The following is a 23,906-nucleotide window of genomic DNA, read 5'->3' as shown; positions in this document are numbered from 1 at the left end:
TAATTAATCACTTAACTCTTAGAAAAATTAGAATTTCATTTTCTTCAATAAAAACATTAAGAATAGTAATTAGAGTAAAAATCATGTCAATGCCAGTAAGGCACAAATTGCTACATGAAGGTGGACTGACTGCCGGAAATCACTCTCAAATTCTGAGCCAGATTCATTTTCATCGTAAATTTCAAAGATGAATTGTACAAAATCCAATCTAAGCAGAAGCATTTAACAATTTTGTCTTCCATTCCCATTCATATTTCTGGGCACAAGAGCCAAAAACAATCAAATGTAAATATACAAGTGCATATATGTATATATATGGATTCTTAGTGTTTATAAATGAATTCTTATTGTGTATATATGAATTCTGAAAGCTTTGTGGAATCTACCATACATCTGAAAAATGTCTAGCATAAATCACATACAAATGTCAAGTAAAACTCAGACAAGTTTCATTGGTGAAGCTGATAAACTATTAGGAGTAGATTTTATTGCATTTATTTGGCTCCTCTCATTGGACTATTTGTTGTAGACACGAACATCTTTCTCAGCATGTCCATGCTCTGTCTTGAATGCCAAGGCCAGAGATTCTTTTTTAGTGCCGTGCATAGTAAATTACAGTATATTCTGAAACAGTAAACTATAGATACCAACTACTCGGACTATCTGGGTCTTAACTGATCCCTTAAGCACTAGGGCAGAGGAGGGTAAATCTAGGGAGATACAGGCCATCAATATACCAAACAACTCACTGTTGGGTGTTGTCCAGAAACCAAGCTGCTGAATGTTAAAAACTGGAGATTGGCTTTACCAGGGAGAAACTGGTCGCCTTACTGCACAATTTCCCTAGAGCTTCAAACTCCTCTTTGGACTCTGCTTTGGGATTTTACTATTTCAAAGAAAACAACCAAATTTATGATTTGATACAGGGGCTAGCTTGAGCAGAGCTTAATACTGTCTATAACTCCATTTTAAGGAAGAATTGAAATTCGGATAAAATAATAAGACACAGGAGGTGTGGGGCTGGCTTAGTTGGTAGAGTGTGTGACTTGATCTCAGGGTTGTAAGTTTGAGCTCCATGTTGGGTGTAGAGATTACTTTAAAATCTTTAAAAAAATAAGACACAGGAGATCAGTCTTTGGTGGTTTTAATATATAAGCACTAGCTCTCTGAGAAGTCCACTGAAGAAAAAAAGTAAAGGCACTTAAGATTTTATTCTCCTGGTGAAGGGAAGGAGACATTAAGTTATGGTAAAGAGGTTTGTTAAGTGTGGGGCGCCAGGCTCATACCTTTTATTTATAGACACCAGGTACATCCGAGAAAGGAGAAGTTCTGGAACTTTAAGTCACTGTACAACATAATTTGGGAATAACCTGTTCTGAATCTGTTTAAATTCGCTTCAGTTTTAAAGCTAGTTAAAATGCTCTATGTTCACAGCTGATTTTTTTACTAATTTGTTTCCCAATAAGCAGGGATGCATAGAAGAGTGAGTTTAAAAATACAATGAACGATATTTTATGAATGAACGTCTGTGATATGGCATTAGCACTACCAGAATGCTACTTTAAGTAAAGCAAAATTCCAAACTCTAAAATTTCTACTTTCCTCCTTGAACAAATTTTGATGCACCCTGTGCTTACGCAAATTTCTGAAATGCTACATATTAAACCTGTTCCAGTCTTGGTGAGTATTAAACATTTTATTTAAAGATTTTAAAGTAAAAAAAGGGTACACAAATACAGATTACATTATGATGACCAAGGCAGTATTCTACATGACAAAAATCAAAACAGAACAAAATTTAAAAAGTAAATATACAGGTACCAAACAAGCATAATACCGGATATGCAATTCAGGCTGCATACACATAAAATGATCTGACCACAGACATGCTTATGCAAAATAAGTTTTTTTCTTAGAACACCAAAATTCCAACCATTCTGTCAACTGCCTTATTCCCGTTGAGTATTTTGAAAGAACTTCTATATAATATAAAAGGAATTGGCATGGCACTTAAAAACTACAAAAAACAGAACACAATTAAAAACATATTTGTAATGCAATTTTGTATAAAATATACATGGTAAATCTTGTTAAAAAAAATATTTAAAAACAAAAGACCACCCTGAATAATGGTTAAAACCTCATCACAGAAAAATGTTCATCATTTGTAACATTACTGATAGAAAATAGATGGGATTTTGGGGGGAGGGGAGATATCTAACTTGAAGAAGTCATTCAAAATTTATTTAAAATTGTAGATAAGATAGTAACTCACTGCCTACCCCTTTCTCAACACTTATCATGAATATTCTAATATATAACTACAGGACAAAATAAAAGAATAGCTCAAAGAAAGTGTTTCTCAAAATAAGGTCCAAAGACCCGAAAGAATTCTAAGGTGGGCCCAGCAATGTGCATTTTAAACAAATATCCCAGGTGATTGTTCCCCATTCTAAAATTTGAGAACTAATGCCCTAGGGAAACAGTACCACTTAAAAGCAAGATCATAAATATACTTCTGATATGTCCGAATTTTCTATGAGTTTATGGTTTGCAGTGAATTCTGTTTCTTTAAACAAGTTTCAGGTATTAAGAAAAACATATATACCTGTTACATAAACATGGGAATGTATATAAACGTTTTCCTTTGAGGTTTTCATTGCTTTCAGATTTAGTTATTTCAAGAAAAATGAGTATATGGCCAGAAACTTCAGAAAAATTACATTTCTAATAAAATGTAGCATCCAAAAGAGATAATTTATTAAATGCCTATAAATTTTAAATCATTCTAAATTTAAGACTAGATAGCTTTCCCCAAAATTCAATTTTACTAAGATTAGACAGTAACTTAGATGATTATGGTTACTTTTTACATCCCTTTATATTAAAAAAATATTCAAAATAAACAGATGCTATCATTGGCATCCCTTTAAATAATAAATTGCTAAACACTAATATTAATAAAAAATAATCTGAAGAACTCTGCCCCTGAAATGTATTCTACTTTTTACATGTGTTACCTACTTAATAAAAACTCACTTAAGGAGCTGGAACTGTGGGGTATGTATGTGCATGTCCTTAATATTTATTCATGTGTACCTTATTTTTAAAAGTTTCACTGAAGACTCCATAAGCAGGGTCCAAAAGTATGGATAATGGGGCTTTGGTGAAGAAGTGAGTATGTTTAAGTGAGTATGGTTAAGACACTATTTGGAAGATAAATACTTTTTCTGTATACTAAATTATAAGGAAAAAATAGCATACGTTCTGTCTCCACTGGATAATGGAATGCTTTTACAAGTCTGATAATGACTGCTTCCTTATTATCTAAACCAAATCACAAAAAATAACTGTGGGATTTGCTAATAAGGAAATAAATCTCACAATCTTACTTTTCGGTATCTATTTTAAATTTCTATTTTTTTCCTTTCTATATACTGAAAAATGCTACATTCAAATGCATCCTGGGCTCTTTGAGTGACATTTATTAACATTCCAGTTAAAGTTCTGGCTAAAGGGGTAAGCTCAGAAGCTAATGCCCATATACTAAAGAAATCACTCTAATCAGTTTTTCAAAAACAGCTAATGATTTGGAATCTGATACTTAATACAATATGCCTGTTTTTTCCCTCAAGGAGAATTTGTATCCCTAATTCTAAGCAAGCAACGACATCTTTGATTACCAGTTTAATAACTGTTGCCTTAAAAATCAATAATTTAATTATCCAAGGCAATAAAATTTACAACTGAATTTTTAAACACAACTCAGAAAGTAATAGGTAATATAATAAATTGTTGTTTTTTGAATTATTCTTTTATATCAAAATTAAACACTTCAAGATGAAGTGAATGAAGAATGACAAAAAAATCACGGGAGGCTTACGACGTAATCCCACCAGGTGCCTTAATGCAACGGATATGCTGTTTAAAAGCAGTGTAAGTATTTCCTTTAAACAAAAGGACGACTTCATTACTCATCAGTAGGCTGCTGGATTACCAGTATAGTTAAGTGTTGACACGACTGTCTGGAAACTAGTTTCATTTTCTTTTTCATAGTTAGATGTAATAATTGACTCTTACAGCCAATAACAGAAGATATTGAGTGCTTTTTTGTAGGTGAAAAATATAAAATGGTTCATGGTATCCAGGCTGGTAACAAGTTTATTCATGCATTAAATGGCAACACAAGCAAAATGCATAGTTGGAAAATGAGGATCAGACACATTCTTCTGCAGACATCAAAAGAGGATTGATGTACTCAAAACCTTCGAATTCAGACTGATCAATCTTCCTCACGATGTCACTGTTGAGAGAAGAATAAATTAATTTTCATAATCTAGATTTCTTCAACTTTTTACTTAATTGGTAAAATAAAATGAAAAAAAAAAAAAAAGCAGGGGCGCCTGGGTGGCTCAGTTGGTTGGGCGTCTGCCTTCTGCTCGGGTCATGAGGTTCTGGGGTTTTGGGATTGAGTCCCGCGTTGGGCGCCCTACTCAGTGGGGAGCCTGCTTCTCCCTCTGCCCCTCCCCCCAGCTCGTGCTGTCAAATAAATAAAATCTTAGAAAAAAAAATAACAAAAAAACAAAAAAAATAAGGCTAATTTACATAGATTATGGGGGAAAAAAATCTCTTAAGTGTTTAGATTAGTTCCAAAACATTTTCTAGAAGAATCAAGAATACTGAAAATAAGACTAACAATCCCACAGGCAAGTTTGGAACTAAAAGGTGGTCCAAAATTGGAGGCTAGGAATAAAAAAGTCACAAACTGTCACAAGTCTAGTTAATTTTAACTTTTGACCTGAACATTCGTATTTATAGGTAAACATCCAGGTCTGAATTAGCATTCAATTTAGTCATCACCTCAACAGGAAGATGGTGACAAGGCCCAGGAGAAGTTAACTGAAAGGAAAAGGCAATAGGGACAGGTACACAGACCTGAAATAAGGAGCGGATACTGCAGGGAGGTAGTAGAGACGCTGGCATTCTGCTACACTAAGCTTCTACTTTAATATGCAATAAGAGTAGTACTATTGAATATTTTAATACTTAAATGCACACACCGTACTGCAGAGCACAAAGTTACACAGGATATAGTCCCCTCCTTTAAGGAGGGAAGGTATCTCGTATAATGAAAATCTACAAGAGAAAGCAGTACCTGCTAAATTTCATACAGGACAGCTAAGTCCTGATCTAACCACAGTTCTAAAAAAAAAGGGGGGGGGGGTGACTTCTAGTTAGAGAAATCGAGAATGCCAGCATTCATTGTATAAACACTTACCAAACGGAATTATGAAAGATGATGTTGGGTCTGCGAAAAATGCAAGTAATTTATTAGAGTTGAAAGCACAGGAACAGAAGCATGTCAAATGACAGATGATCTGGAAGGAAGGTAATGGCTAGCTCAAAGCAGCCGGTGCTGTTTACACGGAAGAGGTTCACCTTGATTCATCAAAGATGTGGCTGCATCTGAGGTAGCTCAGACAGATGAAGACTCCGTACGTAAAAATGAAGGGTGCTGACAGAGGAGCGGCATGAGCGAAGGTCAGAGCACTCTACCAGAGGACACACAGTAACGGAGACTGGTCAGAGCACAGCATCTGTGCTAGAGCCAGCGAGAGACGACCGGGGGGTCAGGCAGGAGATGGTGGGAGGCCAGCACTGCTGGCCAAGGGGACAGATTTTATCTGCTAGGTAAGCAGGAGGTTCCTGGAGGCTTCCGACAAGGGAGTGCTACTGAGATGTGTGGAATGGGTGGCAAAGCAAAGAAGGTGCCCAATGAGGAGGATAGTGTAATATTCTGGGTATGATCTAAAAGAGATGTGAACTAGACTCATGGCAATGGGAATGGAAATGAAGGATCTGATGCGAGTAATGAAGTAAAGGGAAAAGAGACAAGGACTTGGCAGCTGAGTATGTTACAGTTTGTTAAGAAAAAGGAAGAGTCAATAATCACGGACATTTTGAATCTGAACGAATACGTGATAGCATAATGAGCAGAAAAGGGTAAATAAAAACAAGGAACTGATTGAGAACAACAGAAAAAGAGACCATAAAGAATCATTACTTTTCTTTTCTTTCTTTCTTTTTTAATCTCTATAAGCAACATGGAGCTCGAAATCACGACCCGGAGATCAAGTCACAAGCTCCACTGGCTGACCCAGCTAGGAACCTCAAGAGTCATTACTAAAGGTATTTTAGATTTTGTATGTTTGAGGTGCTTATCTGGCGACCTAGGGGAGATGTTTACACAAGCAGACAGAAATGCAGCTCAGAAGAGATACTGGGTGGAGGCTAGGTGCTTCAGAATCGTCGTTCATTTATTCTTCACAGTGGCCTTGTGACGGAGGCAGTAAGAAAATAAACAGGCTCAGAGAAGTTAGGAAATTCAAACCCAGGGACACCTGGGTGGCTCAGTCGTTAAGCATCTGCCTTTGGCTCAGGTCATGATCCCAGGGTCTTGGGATCAAGTCCTGCATCGGGCTCCTTGCTCAGTGGGGAGCCTGCTTCTCCCTCTGCCTGTGCTCTCTCTCTCTCTGCGTCAAATAAATAAAATCTTAAAAAAAAAAAAAAAGAAAGAAAGAAATTCAAACCCAGGTTACCCGGTTGGTAAGAGGTGGTGTCAGGACTCAAATTCCTGTCCTTTGATCGAATCTGGTATTCTTTCTAATACATGACGCTGTCAGAAGTAATTATATTGGTACACCTCTCTCTCCTTTAGTAAATAGTAAGCTTTTTGTGAGACCCACCTACATGTTAATCGTCTTTGAATGTCTAGTACTTAGTACACTGCCTTTTGCTCAACTGTTTCCCAGTTTAGCTGGGCGTCATTTAAATAGCTGGTATCAATATTGTGGGGCTGGCTGAACTCTCCAAGGCACAAACTGCATATAGCAAAGAGAAGGCTGTCATGAACGGAACTGTGGAACATCCCAGTCTCACTGGGGACAGGGAAAAAGGGGTGACAAGTGGTCACACAGATGCAGCAAAACCAGGAGGGGTAGTGCCAACAAAGCAAGGCCGTGAGTGCCAAATGCCGTACAGACATCAGGGGAGATGAGGACTGCTCCGAATATGCTTTAAAAGTCAGAAATTAACCAGTCAATGCAACCTTCAGACGCTGAAGGAACAGGTTAAACTGTAAGGAGTTAAAGTGCCGGTAGTAAGAAAGCCCCAGTCAACGTTGACTATTCTCAAGGAGTCTGAGAGAGATACTGCTTATCTATTTCTCTTTTACCATGAGATTCTATTAACTATTTTGAAAAAATGAAGGAAGAAAATGTGATGGTTCAAAGATGTGCTAAGATTCAGGGGAAAAACTAGGATTTCTGGGCATGTTGATAAGTAGCAGAAATGCAGCAGGGAAAGAGAAATTAAAGGAGGTAGAGGAATGGACGTAACTAACAAAATGAGATCCTGGCAGAAGCTAAGGAAACAGATTAGGGCCACGGGGCACCCCCTGCAAGCGAGGGACACCCAAGCGCAGGGAAGAAGGAAGAGGAGGTAAGAGAGCAATTGTGAGCCTCGAGGTGGTCTGGTGAGATCTGAAAAGGGAGCAAGCTCCCACCGGAGGGGGACGGGGTCCCCATCCTTGCAGTCAAGGTTAAGGCAAGGCTGATCCACTAACAGTGGGGGTCGTGGGGGTAGGACTGAAGGCTTCTGAAATTTCGAGACAGTCTGGAACAGTTGGCACGAAGAATGTGGTAGGAATTAACAAGATGTGAGTAAAAATACTGCCGAGGAGGAAGGGCCTCCTCGAGATCAGAGAACGAATCTGTAATGACAGGTAAATGATCAAATGTCCCCAAATTATTCTAAACCCTACTTTTAAAAGATTCAACATAAACATAAAAAATATGTCAGCTCACTGCTGGCTGGACTTGGTAGGGTAATGTAATCTTTTTAAAAGCAGTCGGGCAATACATATCAAGAGCTTGAAACATTTGATCCCCTTGGACTAACACCCTTTCGAGGAATCTATCTCAAGGTAACACGCAGGGACTCTGACAAAGATGGCGGCCTGCACAACAGGGCAGTCCAGGGCAGCGCAAGTGCGTGGACTTGGGCAGACTGGGGTTTGCGTCCTGACGCCGCTGCCTGGCAGCCACCTGGCAACTCTAAAACTCTGCTTCCCCTCTCCGAGCCTCAGTTTCCTTGCCTGTAAGACGAAGAGGACAATAAGTAGATTCACAAGGTTGTCGTGAGAATTCGAGATAAGGCACGGAAGGGAAAGTAGAAGAGGGCAGTTGTTATAATTTATAAGAGTCTCATAGATTCAAATAATCCCGTAACTGAATGGCTAAGTAAAGTATATTATAATCTCATAATGAAGCACTGTGTAGCCACTAACAATGAAACTTTCAAAGAACTTTAGAAATATTTCAGTCTATAGAATTACTTACTCATCATCTGGAGTGAGCTGGACAGGTTCATTAGTAAACTGAGAATCAAAGTTGTCCAAACCAAATTCCCCAGAAATATTTGGTTTAAAGGGAGGTACCACCTGCTTTTGCTCCATCTAGGAAAGACATATTAGATGACAGCTCAAGCCTACGTTCTCAGAAAAATTCCACCTCTACATTTCTCCTCTGCCCTCAGATGCCTCCTCGGCCTATCCCCGTGAGTTCTCAGCCATGGCTCTACAGTATTCACAAGGATGAAAATCATTTACAAAACTGAACACTGACGCAGGCCTTACTAATATTACAACCTGCTCCATTAAATTAATATTCTAAGCTTTTACTGTTTTAAAAGCTTTTTAAAAAAGCACTTTAGAGAGTGGTTTTAAGTTATTACTAAAGCTGTGATATATTTGTTTTTCAACATTCTTTTAAGATAATAAAATTTGGCCCAAGATAATAATGAAACCTAACATAGAAAACAATGAAAATTTACATACCATATCCCAATCAACATTTCGAAAGAATGGGTGTCCCTGAATATCAGCAAATCCTGTTTGAGGATGACAACCCAATCGTTCCTTTGGGTCCTACGGTGGGAAGAAATGTTTCAAGAAGTAGGTGGATATCATGTTTTAGAATAAGTCATCTTTGTGACCTGGGTTTCGTGTCTATTACATGATACCTTATATCTGAAATCAGAATGGTCTACCTTTCATTTCTACATAGTACAACACTAGACTTAAATGAGTATCTGAAGCTTGTGACAAGATTTCCTCATGGCTCTCTCTAGCTATCATGTGATTATAGTGGACATAGGTCACTACTCCTTGCTAAAGAAAATGGGAGGAAAAGCAGCAGAATCTGGGCGCCTGGGTGGCTCAGATGGTTAAGCGTCTGCCTTCGGCTCAGGTCATGATCTCAGGGTCCTGGGATCGAGTCCCGCATCAGGCTCCCTGCTCCTTGGGAGCCTACTTCTCCCTTTGCCTTTCTCTCTCACTCTGTCTCTCATGAATAGAAAAAAAAAAATCTTAAAAAAAAAAAAAAGAAAAGCAGCAGAATCATTTGAGCAGCACCCTGATATTTCTTTGGCAGAGATTAGAGTGCTGGTCAAAATATACAAACCCCAAACTTTACAAGTTTGTTCTTGGCTCATTTTAAAAGCCCAATGCCCAATTACAGCAACAAACCATAATCTGTATACAACAGTGATACAACCATTATGTGAACCATTGGACTGAGAAGGGGCTGCAACTTATAAAAAGTCATAGCTTATTCATTACTGTGAATGAGAACATGTTACTATTTTCCTTTCCAATAAAAGATATTTAATATTAAAACCTCTCACCTTCATTTCTCAGTGTGTTAATACTTAGATTTCCATTTTAAATCTTTCTTCATATAAAGTACTCAAAAGCTTCAACTTATTCTATTAAAATTCATCATTATCTTATCTATATGTACCTTAGAAGGTAAATGCACACCAACCTACTGTCTAACCTACAATTTATTTAAACTAAGATTTATGACTGCCAAGATCACTGTGATACTATAAGAAGCATATCTGGGGTCTGTCCCAGGTTCCCGACACAGAGCTCCTAAAACCCTTATAATTTCCTGAGTCACAGACGTGTCGTTATTCATAACGAGTCCCTTTTGATTATACCTTAGTTTATGCTAGTAAGGTGACTCTTGGTGGGCCTGCAATAGCTTCAGGATGGGATCTGGTTGCCAGAAGAACCAACCATGTGATTAGAGTTGTAACTTTCATTTTCAGAAGGGCTGGAAATTGAGTTCAATCACCAATGGTCAGTGACTTAATCAATCATGCCAATGTCACGGAACCTCCACAAAACCCTCTGAACCCTGGGGTTTGGAGAGCTTCTCGGTTGGTGAACACATCCATGTGCTGTGAGGGTGGTGTACCCCAACTCCACAGGGACAGAAGCTCCCGTGCTCAGGATCCCTCTGGACCTCACCCTGGGTATCTTTCCATCTGGTTGTACATTTGTATCCTTTATAACAAACCAGTGATAGTAAGTAAACTATCTCCCTGAGTTCTGTAAGCCGTTCCAGCAAATTACTGAACCTGAAGTGGGAGGGCTGTGGGAACCCCCAATTTTGTAACCAAGTCACACAGAAGTGTGGGTACTCGGTACTTGTGACTGGCATCTGAAGTGAAGACAGTCTTGTGGGACTGAGCCCTTAAACCCCTGGAATCTGATGGTAACTCTGGGTAGTTAGTGTCAGAAAAAAAAATGAATTGTGTAGGACCCCCACTATGTCTGGAGAGTTGGGAGAATTGGTTGTTGGTGTGGAAAAAACCTACACATCTGGTGTTAGAAGTGTTGTGAGTAAAAACTGTTCAGAATCATAATCTTAGGTCCTAAAACTCTTCTAACCTACTGACCACAACAAATAACTGAATGGTCTTCAGATTTTTTAAGACCAGTGACAGCATTTCATTTCTTCTGAATTTTATCTAGGGCTTTTGACATGATAATCTACGGGAAACACTACTGCCAAGTGCTCAGTAAGTAATGAGATTCTATGACTAATAACCCAGAGAAAACTGAATAATAGAGCTATAAGTACGATTGCGGCTATCCCCAAAGATTGTAATTTTTCTCTAATTGTGTACATGATATATATCATTTACATTAAAAACACCATACGTAGTATATAGCTGGGGGTGAATTACATTGCCGAAATGGAAAGGACAACTCATCTCAGGATCTAATGCTGTCAAATTACCCTCTGGTGAAGAGCCAAATTCTAGATCTAAAAATTATATACTCTGATGTTCTGGAATGTTACACTGCCTGAACCTCTAGTTATAGTTTCATTTATTATATACAGATAAACCACTAAAGATTGTTATACACAATTTATACCTTGTTGAGAAAACTCTTCAGGACACTTGCAGCTTTTACAGACAGAGAACGTGGTATGCGTATTTGTTTTTCCAAAATAACTAGAAAGATAAAATTATGGCATTATATTTAACTTTTACATGGCTTCGATCTTTACATTTTTATTATGAGGTGCATAAGGCATTCTAGCAGAAAAAATAAGACATTACATATATCACTTCAGCGTCTGCTTGTTTTTATCCAGTACGATTCTTTGTATTTCTAATCGTGGGCCCTTTTTTTTTTCACCTTTTGATCCTCTTATATTCTTGGTACCCTACTTTTTCTCCATATTGTTCTTGGACTTATGCACTCACAGGGTCCATGTGAAAAGACTGTCCTCTCTAGCCACAGGATTCCTTCCTCCAATCTCTGTGGTATAAAATCTGAATGAACCTCTTTGTTATATTTTTGAGTATGAGAAAATAGTTGGCAAATGGACTGAAAGTACAGAGGTAGGAAGATATATTTTTTTTTAATTAAGACTCACATATTAAGAAGTACACTGTCCAAATTATTTTCCTTTTTCTTACCCAAAGTAAAAACGTGAGCCATCCTCATTCATGCTCTAGAATAGGTTATTCACAGAGAATCTCTGTAAAATACTGTAAATTACCTTGGAAGAGATAATCCTCTGTGTTTTGATCAGGGTTATCAGAGCTTCCAACAATATCAAATGGAGATCTTCCTGCCATCATCTCAAACATTAATACTCCAAGGGCCCACCAGTCGACACTGAAACCTTCAAAAAAGAAATTTTTGAAGCAACAAATTATCTATTCTGCATTCTTGAAAGTCAGTAACTTGAGATTCATTTTATTATATAATGAAAAAATAAACATAATGAAAACCTAAACTCTAAATGCATTATAACTATCATGGTAGGCACCGAAGATTACAGGAATAATTCACTTATCAACAAGGGGAGGTAACTAAAAGATAACTTGAAAAATAAAATATTGGAGGGACACCCAAGAGTCAGTTAAGCACCTGACTCTTGGTTTCAACTCAGGTCGTGATCTCAGGGAATGGGTTTGATCCCTGCATCGGGTTCCGGGCTCAGTGCAGTCTGCTTGGGATTCTTTCCCTCTTCCTCTCCCTCCCCCTCTGCCTCTCCCCCTACCTGCATAGGCTATCTCTCTCTCACTCTCCCTAAAATAAGTGAATAAAATCTTTAAAAATAAATTAAAAAAATAAAATATTGGAAATGAAACATAAATTTCTTTTCCCAAATATGCCTGCAATTTCAGACTCATGATCTGTTTCTAACATGTTGTTTTTGAGGATATAATTAAATTGTACTTGAGAATAACTTTCATTGGTCTGAAACCTGATCTTCTGCTAGCTGCTTAAAGATCCTTGAAGGACCTTGGAATGAGATTATGAACAGCTGTCAGAAGTACCCATCCTCCTTTACATCTGCTGAAATCAGAGGGCCAGAACCCAAGAAGTCAAATGTGTTCTTAAGATAAATATATCCTCTGGTTCCTGACAAGCAGTCACCCTCTTATCTATAACACCCTCACAATCTTTCCCTCATTTTTCAGATTCCTGGAGGAAACATCCCAGGAAATATGAACAATCTTCTAAGGGTTCATGACTCTGGAGTCACATGGCTAAAATATAAATCCCTACTCTGCCACTTTCTAGCTGTATGAACTCGGGCAAGTTATTTAAACTTTCTGTAAAATGGGAATTAACAGTGCTTACCTCCTAGGATTATTGAGAGGCTTAATTAATATGTGTAAACTGCTTATATTAGTGCCTAGTACTTTTAGTGTTGCCATTAATAAGATATTATTCAAATCTGTACCCCCAAATACTGCTAAGATCCTACTGTCTCCAATTTCATACTAGGGTTTTCATGTAGGTTTTAAGGGGATCAAGAAAGTTTATATTAATAAGATTAGTATTTAAATACTACAGTATAATATAATGCAATTGGTACCACATTTAACCACTCATCTAGCACATAGCTAAAATGCCACCTATTTATTTATTACCATAATCTTCTCCTCTTAAAATTTCAGGAGCAATGTAATTGGGAGTACCACAAAAAGTGCTGGTTGTATCTCCTGGCCGTAATCCTTCCTTTTATAAAAAAAAAAGAAAAGAAAAAAAAGATATAATAAGATAGAAAATTATCTTCTAAATTCATCTCTTTTATTTCATCTATTATATAAGCTCAGCATCTATAGGTAATATATTAAGCTTAAATAAAATACCACTAGCAGTTTTCCATATTATTAAAATCACAGGTTGCCACTAAATAGCTTAAAGAAAACCTGTCCTCATTAGATGTTGGCAGAGTTCAGTTAAGATAAAAATTGCACTTGAAATAATTTATAATCAAGTAAAAATTTAATACAAAAATTTAACTTGTATGAGTAAAAGGAATCAACATATTTTATGAAGAAAAGAAGCACTGTATATCCCATCTCCTAACACAAGCACTGCTGCCATAATGATGTTTTCCTTCTGGTTGTTTTTCCTAAGGCATACATTTTTTTGTTTTGTATTTCAATTGAAAAAATTAAGGCAAAACATACTAATGTGTATAAATAGAGAAACTACACAATGACAATGGAAAAATCACCAAAAAGTTATAAGAAACTTGCATGCACCTAACAACACAGTCTCAAAACACAAAGAGTAAAAATAGATAAATTAGGAGAATTTCACAATCCCTGCTATGGAATGAACGTTTGTATGCCCCCAAAATTCATATGCTGAAGCCCTAATGTGATAGCACTGGGAGATGGGGCCTTTGGGAAGTAATTAGGTCATTAGGTTGGAGCCTAATCCTGATGGAATTAGTTGTCTTTATAAGAAGAAGAGAGCTCCCTCTCTCTCTTTCTGCCATGTGAGGATACAACAAGAAGACACATCTGCAAACCATGAAGAGTGCCTTCACCAGACACTAGTTCTGCTAGTACCTTGATCTTGGACTTCCCAGCCTCCAGAAGTGTGAGAAATAAATGTTTGGTGCTTAAGTCACCTAGTCTACAGTATATTGATACAGCAGCCTGAAGTGATAATACAATCCCCAATCATGACAAGTGATTTTAACACATCTGTATCAGAAAATGATATATCATACAGACAAAAAAATTTAGTAAGCAGAAAAAGATTTAGACAAAAGCTAGAGCTAAATATAATATATATACTTAGAGAATATGTATAATCTATGTGCATGTGAGGAGAAAGGGAGGAGGGAAAGAAAGAGAGTGAAGGACAGAGAGACTCCTTGCATGGAAACAAGAGATTATATATCTTTTTTTAAGTACATGTGGGATACTGATCAAATGCTAAGTCACAAAGGAAACCTCAATATATTTTCAAAGAAACCTGTATCATTCATACCATTTGCTGGCCACAAGGCAATTAAATAAGAAATCAACAATAAAAAGATAGTTTAAAAACAAGACAAATAATATTAAATATACAATTAAACAAGCAAGAGAAAGACAATTCATTTTCATGAGTTTCATTGTTTAAGTAATGCATGCCCATTATAGTAACTTAAAAAATATGTAAAAGTAAACAAATGTGTAATGCTACATAACAGAACAACACATAAAGAATTAGACAATGCTCTACTTTAGAACTTTATTTAATGTGATATTATAAACATTTTACATTGTTATGAACTTTTGGTAAACATCTTAATGACTTCATAATGCTCTGTTCTGTAGTCATGCCATAATTTCCCTAATCATTCTCCTTACCAGTGGCCATGTAGATTATATATAATATTTATCACAAACTATAATAAAAAACTTTGGTCATAAACTTTTCCTCATAGACCAAAATATTCACTCAGAATATCCCAGAGGCAGAAGTACTAGATAAAAAAGTATGGCTGTACATCTTTAAGATTTCTGATACATCACCACCAACTACTTTCCAAAAGATTGTAACAATGCATACATTCACCATTGATACAGGAGAATACCCATTTCTTTAAACTCTTGTAAGTAGACTATTATAATTTTAAAAACCAGTATCTGACATGCAAAAATGAAGTCTCATTATTGTTTTAATGTGTATACTTTGTAACAAGGTTAGCATTCTTCATGTTTTTTTGTTGTGGTTCAGCTTTATTTTCCTTTGACAAATTATAAGACTTTTATATTATTGTCATTTTTCTTTTGAAATAAGAAAAAAATCCACTGGGGGAAAAAGGTGACAGAGAGGGGCGCCTGGGTGGCTCAGCTGGTTAAGCGACTGCCTTCGGCTCATGTCATGATCCTGGAGTCCTAGGAGTGAGTCCTGCATCAGGCTCCCTGCTCAGCAGGGAGTCTGCTTCTCCCTCTGACCCTCCCCCCTTTCATGCTCACTCTCTCTCATTCTTTCTCAAATAAATAAATAAAAAAAATCTTAAAAAAAAAAAAAGATAAATGACTGAGTTTTGTACCTAAAAGCAAAAACACTTTAGGTAAAGATTTTCTTTTCTAATGTTGCTGAACAGATAATAAGGTCAAATCTTCAATACTATTAGAGTGTCTTAATGTTAACATTTAAATAATCTCCAACCTCTGGAGGCATTTCCCTCAGGTGAATGGGGGAGTGTAATTCATACATTTACATGCTTGTTGCCATATATATATATATATATTTTTTAAGATTTTATTTATTTGCGAGAGAGAGAATGAGAGAGAGAGAGCATGAGAGGGAGGAGGGCCAGAGGGAGAAGCAGACTCTGAGCCGAGCAGGGAGCCCGATGTGGACTCCAGGATCATGACCTGAGCTGAAGGCAGTCGCTTAACCAACTGAGCCACCCAGGCGCCCCTGCTTGTTGCCATATTACTGTGTGAGGATAATTCTGCCCCAGCTACTTCTAACAAGGAGAGTAGCTCCCTACACATTTTGTGCAAAAACACTCGACCCTTAAATGAAACACTGTTACAAAAAGAATAAAGTACCAAGAAATAAAGGATATTGTCCTGACAGTAACTGAAATTCTTATTTTGTTCTACTGTACCTTATGTCAGATATTTAAACCTTAAATATAAAAAATGATAGACTTCCTGGGAAAATCTTGAATGCATTATCAAGAGTTACAATTAAATGTCAAAGACTGGAAGGTGACATGCAAGTAGTTATGCTAAAGTCATGGGATTGCAGACAATTTTTATTTCCAAATTTTCTTCTATAGTATCACAACATTCAAGATAAAAAGTTACAGACAATAAAAAGAAATTATTATAGTACATATAACACTCACAGAAAATACGGAATTTTGTAAATGGTTAGAAAGTATGTATGTTTGTCCTTGTGCTAAAATCCCAAAAAGTATCCCAAAGTAGCAGTCATTTCCTCAACTTTAAATACTGTTATTTTACCAAAACAATTTTATGAGCTGCTGAGATCTTCTGATTAACTAGAAATTTCCCTCACCTTACACATGCCATAGTCAGTGAGTTTAATGTGTCCTTCTGAGTCCAGCAATACATTGTCCAATTTCAAATCTCTATAAATTATCCCTCGTTCATGAAGATAATTTAATGCCAGACTGATTTCTGCAGAGTAAAATCTAAAATGAAAAATAACTTATTTGATTCAAATTTTTAAATTGTGGTAAGTTTCTAGAAGTCCTACCCCCACCTGCAGATGAAAACACCAAAATCATGTCAAAAGATTTTTTTTCTCCCAATGTTTTTAGAAACAATACCAAAACACAAATTGAAGTACCACTTTAAAACATCTAAGCCCAGAAGACAATTAAAAGTTAAAATTAAAAGTTCCAGTCTACATGAAACTCGTACTTGTCATAAAATTATTAATTTGCAAGTCTTGAACAGAAGTTCTTAATCTGGGTCCTTGGCCAGACCTCTGCTGCTACAACCAGAGGCACGGTGGTATGTACATGAGTACTTATACCGCTTCTATAGGGTTTCCACAGCTTTCATCACTTCTCTAAGAGACCAATGCTCTCCCCAAATGCTAAGAGTCACTGATTGGTCTAGAATAGAAAAAATACTAAAAGTTCTACTCAAACTATAAAATCCATACCAAAATTCTAGAGAGGGAATTAAATTATTCTACAACCATACCATTTAATATTAAAGAGCTTTTTAGAACTGCCACTAACTAACTCATTGGTGATAATGAGAACTTTTGACCTGAATAATGAAAACGAAACACCCAAGTTGGTTTATGGCTACTTTGGTGAATGTTACCATGATCATGGTTCGAGGTGCTTAACACATACCTTCTCAGCTACTTAATTCTATGCATAGAGAACCTAAGCCTTTATTTTGCACTTTGGTTCCCAGAAAAGTAAAGATGAAATAAAACCAGAACTGGCACTTGAATACAGTAGAAACTACTCTCCCCAAGTCCCACTGAACAAACAAGGAACAAATACAGGCTATGGTCACAATTAGAAATATCATTTGTGGCTCTGCTATAAAGGGTGATCATTTAATAAAGACTAAATACAGGAAATTAACAAAACAAAACACAGTTTCGTCCAAGATTAGATTAGTACAATTTCTACCTTATAAAATTGAAGGATATTATCTCTTTTTGACAAGAAATAATCAACGTCCTTGCAAGATTTCCATGAAACAAGTATTTATAAAAATAATATCTTTAACCTATTACATGCATATACAAACTCATATGCTTCATTTTGGCATTACTTTTATGGAACACAAAAGGGTGAGGATTATTCCTAATTCTGAGTAAAAACAAAGCAATACATGGCACAGATGAATTAAACTTATCCAAGGCCATGATCCTTCCCCACCTAACTCCTCCAACATATAAGCAATTTACAGTCTTATATAATAATATCAAATTAAAGACACAAAATAAATAAGTAAATAATATTTAATGATCTTTTCTCTTTTTTATCGACAGGCATGAGATGAGAGAAAAAACAAGTCAAAGGCAGAAAAATTCAGAAATTATAATTACAGGAAGAATAGTCAGAATTACATAATAGCTTAAAAGGAATTGTTCTATTACTCTAGTATATATGAATAAGAATCAATGAAAAACTGTCAGAGATCACTGCAAACCCTAGATGAATAAGTGTAAATTCATCAATTATTTCAGTTGTGGACGTTGAATAGACAAAGTATTTTCAAATAACTGGGTTTAGTAAACTAAAGGTTCTCCCTTTAACACTGTTTATACTTTTCAACTGCTTATATTAATATATATTATAATGTAAACTAACTTTTAGCTTAGCCCCTACATGACTTACAAAAAACTAGCATCAAAATAAATAATTTATCTAATCTTTTCAACCAGTGGCACATAAAAAGTCCCATAGCATTCCCTACCCCCAACCCTCCCCCCACCCAGCCCCACCTCCAGCAAAAATCTAACACAAACAGTACATATTTACCTGGCATGTTCTTCAGGAAGTTTTCTTTGTCGCTGCATATGAAACATTAGATCTCCTCCATTTACATACTCTATGACAAAGAACAATCTAAAACACAGGAGAGATAAGAAACAAAACAAATGAATGTGGGGTGGGGGGAAGAGGCAAACCAAGGAACAGACTCTTAACTCTAGAGAACAAAGTGATGGTTACTAGAGGGGAGGTGGGCAGGGGCAGAGGTGGTAGGGATTAAGGAGGGTACTTGCAAGGAGCACCAGGTGTTGTATGAAAGTGTTGATACACTATATTATAGACCTGAAACTAATATCACACTGTATGTTAACTAACTGGAATTTAAATAAAAACTTAGAGGAAAAAAGTATTTTTTAATTAAGAAAAAAAAAAGAAAAGAAAATCAGCAAGGCTTAAATCCAGGAACTTTACATGTCAGGCTTAAAAAAAATAAATAAATACAGGAGAGAGCACATGAAACCAAGATCCAAAATAAGGCACTGTCACTTTGCATTTTAAATACTACAGAGACCAGTTACAACATAGAGAGCATTCTATAGATTTACCCTTAACAAACATTCCAGGAATTTGGTGGAAACAAAGGGTAGTTGGAGTCGAAAGCTGTTTAATCACAGAAGATACAAGAAAATAAACCAGCATAATTGTGTAAACTGTGTCTTCTATTTGAAAGTAGTACCACTAGCAATCCAGAGCCTCTCACTCTCACCCCAATTTTAGCATTTGCAAGATAAGTCATTTTCAACTGTCACTTAAGGTAAAGAAGTTAGGATTTCTCCCTCTAGTTAAACTTTAGGAAACTTTAAGTACTAAAACTAGAATCTTGGAGATATTTATGACTTGATTTTTTTTTTTTTTTTTTTTTTTTGCCTAAAGTGGGTAATTTCCTAATGCCACTCCAATGTTAAAATGGTATCACTGATTGGAGTCTGAGTAGTAGGAAATTTTAAGCATAGTACTGTTGTGTCCATCTCCACGTCTTCCACTTCAGGCTTACAATAGAAAGCAACTGTCATTGTCTAATATACCAAAATGTGTAAAGCCCAGTAATTATTCCATTATCTTTCAATCTTACCTGCTTTCTGTCTGAAAGCAAGAATGCAGCCCAACAAGAAAAGGATGATTGGATGCCTGTTCAAAAACATGCTTCTCCGTCTGTACCCAATCAATATCCTATTTCAAAATATGGAAGAAATCTATGTCAAACTGAATTATCATCAAAACTATGATAAATTTGTTCTTAGTAATTCATTTACCACATACGCAATTACTAACTAGGCTAAATACCAAAAGCACTGATAATCATGAAACAAGAGCTTATATACAAATAGAGAAACACCACCAATAAATCTTTCAGTATTATGAAACAGTCTAAAAAACTTTTACAAAGCTCCTGTACTTTCCCTTGATAATAATATGGTTTGATTTTTATTTTTTAAAAATCTAGTAATCATCACATTACATTAAATCTATCTTATGTAATCTGTTTGAAGCATATATTTAGAATAGACTGAAATTATAAGACACAAACATTGAGGTTTTCTCTGAAATAGTACACCTAAGCCAATTTAACAGTTCAGAAATAATAAATCATTGTGCTTACCTCATCATCGTTGACCAGCTCTTTTTTCACAACTTTCATTGCATAAATACGATCTGTTTTTTTCAATCGCACCAATAGTACTTTGGCATAACTTCCTCTACCTATTACCCGAAGCAAATCAAAGTCCTGAAGACCTAAACTGGATGAAGCTTTGCCACTTTCCCTGGTATTCATTGCCTGTTGAGAACATTTACATCAAAGAGTTATACCTAGAGGAATTTTGCATAATACATTATATTTCTAAGCCCTGGTTATACCTAAGATGATTTTAAAATATCTTCTGATTTAAGTTCTTAATAGTTCTTTTCTTACATCATACAATATAATCTAACTACGCAACAGGTAGGATGAATTCATGAGTTGAGGTCAGAGGGATAATGATAGGAAGTTGACATCTGAGAAGTGTTAAAGGGTATCTTAAGATCTGACAAATTTTGGGTCTGGAGGCAATGAAGATACATGAATTTAAAAAATGACACTAACTTTGATGACCGGGAGATTGGAGGTACTACTGACAGAAAAACAAAGTGTGCACACAGGATAAGATTGACAGAGCTGTTGAGATAATAGGCTTGCTTTTTCATCCTGAAGATACAAGCTACAATGGGATATCAAGATTAAAGAGTCTACTGGAAGCTTGATATATGACATCTGAACTAATGGGAGGACACATTCAGAGACATTTTTAGAAGCTATAGACAGAAAACAAGCATGAGGCAGCTTAACTAATGGAAAACATTTTTTTCTACATAGTATCCAGGCTCCTTTGGAATGAGAAAATTAGCCTTTTAATTCATTTACAACTAAAAACTTAGGCTTCTGGTAATTTATAGAGAAGACCGAAGATAATCTTTTTAAACATATCTGCAAAATCCTCCACATACAATCAACAGATGTACCCATAAGAATTAAGTATGAATTTTCTCAAGTGAAGAGTATCAAGAAGAGCAAAGAACAAATTTTAAGAAAAACGAGTAAGCACAAATCGGAAAAAAAAAATTATGAAAACTGAAGGAGAATGATTTTTCAAGAGAAGGGTCATTTACAAAAATCTAGAAACAAAAATCCGATGTGGTAACAAGGATAAATAAAGAGGAGTGAAAGAAATCAGATTAGAGCAGATTAAGAAAGCACAGAATGGTAAGAAGATAAGGCAATATACAGACTTTAAATATGGTTAACTGGGAACTATAAAAGAGAATGACATGACTGAGTTCTGTTCTGCTAGCATTCACTCCCTCTGGATCTTACTGCTTACTTGCTCTGATGAAATAAAGCAAGCTACTTTGTTGTAAGCTGCCTTACAGAGAGGCCCACCTGGCAAGGAACAGAATCCTGCCAACAATTAGGTAAGTGTGGAAGCAGCTTCTTCCCCAGTCAAGCTTTGAGATAAAAGCAGTCCTTGCCAGCACCTGTATGTGATTCTGGGGCAAAGGACCCAGATAAGTCATGCTTAGATTCCTGACCCATAGAAGCTATGACATTATAAATCTTGTTGTTTTAAGTCACTAAATTTTGAGATTATTTGTTACATAGCAATTATCTAACATAAGGACTTTAAGGCAAAAAGCATTACTATAAACAGAAAGGGATATTTCATGATGAAAAGGTGTTAATCCAACAGAAGATAATATGATTCTAAATTTGTATGTATTTAATAACATGGCCTCAAATATATAAAGCAAAAGCTAACAAAACAAACAAGGAACAGACAAAGCTATAATGTAACCTTGTGGTTGAGAAAGAGCAAGCAGTCAGTGAGGTCACAGAGATGGAATAACATTGTTAATAATCTTGACCTAACTGACCTGTACAGAACACCACACCCAATAACTATAAAACATACTGTATTTGAAAATACGTATGGAACATATACCAATGCCTATGTGCTTGGCCTTCAAGCAAGTTTCAACAAAATTTAAAGGACAGAAATCACACCCAATGCATTTTCTGATTTGTAGAGGAATTAAGTTAGAAGTTAAAAAATTTTCCAAATATGTAAAAATCAGTATACTTTAAAGTTATGCTCTGATCAAAGAAGAAATCATAATAGAGATTAAGATATACTTTACAGTGAATGACAAAAAAGCATAAGGAGATAATCAGAGGAGAAATCAATGCACTAGAATAGTAAATAAGCATTCAATAGAGAAGAACCAAAAGTTAGTTCTCTGAAAAGACTAATAAATGGATATCCCCCTGCCAAGAATGATGAAGAAAAAGGGAATGCACAATAAATTTTATCAGGAATAAAAAAGGATGTCATTTCATATTCTCAGAAATGGACAACTTTATGTCAATAAAAACCTGAAAATTTAGGTTAAACAAATTCCTAAGAATAACATAAACGCAAGACAAAATAGAGATATCTAAACTGTCCCAGATCTATTCAGACATAAATTACAGAATTAAAATCCTTCCCAAAAAGAAAACTCCAAGCCCAGAGTGCTTTTCTGATGAACTTTTTAAAAAATATAAATAATGCAGGGCGCCTGGGTGGTTCAGTCGGTTAAGCGTCTGCCTTTGGATCAGGTCATGATCCCAGAGTCCTGGGATCGAGTTCCGCATTGGACTCCCTGCTCCGTGGGGAGCCTGCTTCTCCCTCTGCCTCTCCTACTCCCCCTGCTTGTACCCTCTCTCTGTCAAATAAATAAATAAAATCTTAAAAAAAAAAAAGAAGAAGAACGAATGCAATCTTATAGGAATTCTTTTCAGGAATACAAAAAATTCCAAAATCGTTTTATGACACCAAACTAGGCAATCCAATTTAAAACAGGGAAATTACAGGTCAATGACTCACATTAATTTTTAAAAGAAAATAAAAAACAAAACCTAAATATTGGCAAATCAGATCCACCAGTATATAAAAGAATTATATATCATGACACACATGGAGTTTATTCCAGAAATGAAAAATAGGCTCAACAATTGAAAATTAATGAAATTTACATATGATCAACTCCAGAAATGTCATAAAATGTTTTTGATAAAATCTTGTCTTGTCATGATAAAGACACAAGTCTTAGCAAACTAGAAACAAACTCCCTCATTTTGATAAGGGGTATCTATAAAATAAAAATCTGTTGCAAACATCAAACTTATTGATGAAATACTAGATTTCCTCTGATATATATAACAAGACAATGATATCTGATGACTACTTGTCAACATCATTTTGGTCATCTGTAGAGGTCCTTGCTGATTCAATAAGGCAAGAAAACTACAAGTCTATAAGATTTGAAAAGGAAGGAATGATACTGTTATTCACTGATAAGATGATTATATATGTAGAAAATCTAAAGTTATCTATAGATAAGCTATCAGAATTAATAGGTAGCAAGGTGTCGGGAAAAAAGGCAATTTAGGAAAAAAACCTTATTTCTATATAACAGTATTAAATAGACAATTATATTTTAAAATAATACCATTTACATCCAATACCTATAGTTCAAAGACTTTGAACACTATAAAACATTGCCAGAATTTAAGGAAGACCTAAATAAGTGAAGGAATATATCATGCTCATGGTTGAAGATTTCATATTGTAAAGATGTCACTTTTTCTGAAATGTATCGATAGGTTTGGTTTATTTGCTTGATTTTGTGGAAACCAGCAAACTGATTCTA

At 35.8% G+C, this 23,906-nt stretch overlaps 1 protein-coding gene across 1 annotated transcript in view; it reads right to left on the bottom strand.

Moving 5' to 3' along the window:
- Window positions 1–1,677: 1,677 nt before the first annotated feature.
- PRKCI (protein kinase C iota) overlaps window positions 1,678–23,906 on the bottom strand; it is a 67,913-nt gene continuing 45,684 nt past the window's right edge. Inside the window, exons 9-18 of the mRNA XM_034998795.1 lie at window positions 20,281–20,457; window positions 19,753–19,850; window positions 18,669–18,755; window positions 16,709–16,844; window positions 13,312–13,399; window positions 11,925–12,050; window positions 11,291–11,370; window positions 8,897–8,986; window positions 8,400–8,515; window positions 1,678–4,303 (exon numbers count right to left, since the gene is read on the bottom strand). Coding sequence (XP_034854686.1) covers window positions 4,216–4,303; window positions 8,400–8,515; window positions 8,897–8,986; window positions 11,291–11,370; window positions 11,925–12,050; window positions 13,312–13,399; window positions 16,709–16,844; window positions 18,669–18,755; window positions 19,753–19,850; window positions 20,281–20,457 — 1,086 coding nt within the window. The 3' untranslated portion in view covers window positions 1,678–4,215. The remainder of the gene's footprint in view (window positions 4,304–8,399; window positions 8,516–8,896; window positions 8,987–11,290; window positions 11,371–11,924; window positions 12,051–13,311; window positions 13,400–16,708; window positions 16,845–18,668; window positions 18,756–19,752; window positions 19,851–20,280; window positions 20,458–23,906) is intronic.

Source organism: Mirounga leonina, unplaced genomic scaffold (genome assembly GCF_011800145.1).
Source record: "Mirounga leonina isolate KUSES-001 unplaced genomic scaffold, KU_Mleo_1.0 Mir_115, whole genome shotgun sequence".
NCBI classification, from domain to species: Eukaryota; Metazoa; Chordata; class Mammalia; order Carnivora; family Phocidae; genus Mirounga; species Mirounga leonina.
Note: the sequence above shows the minus strand (reverse complement) of the source record. Positions and strands in the feature narration are given on the sequence as shown.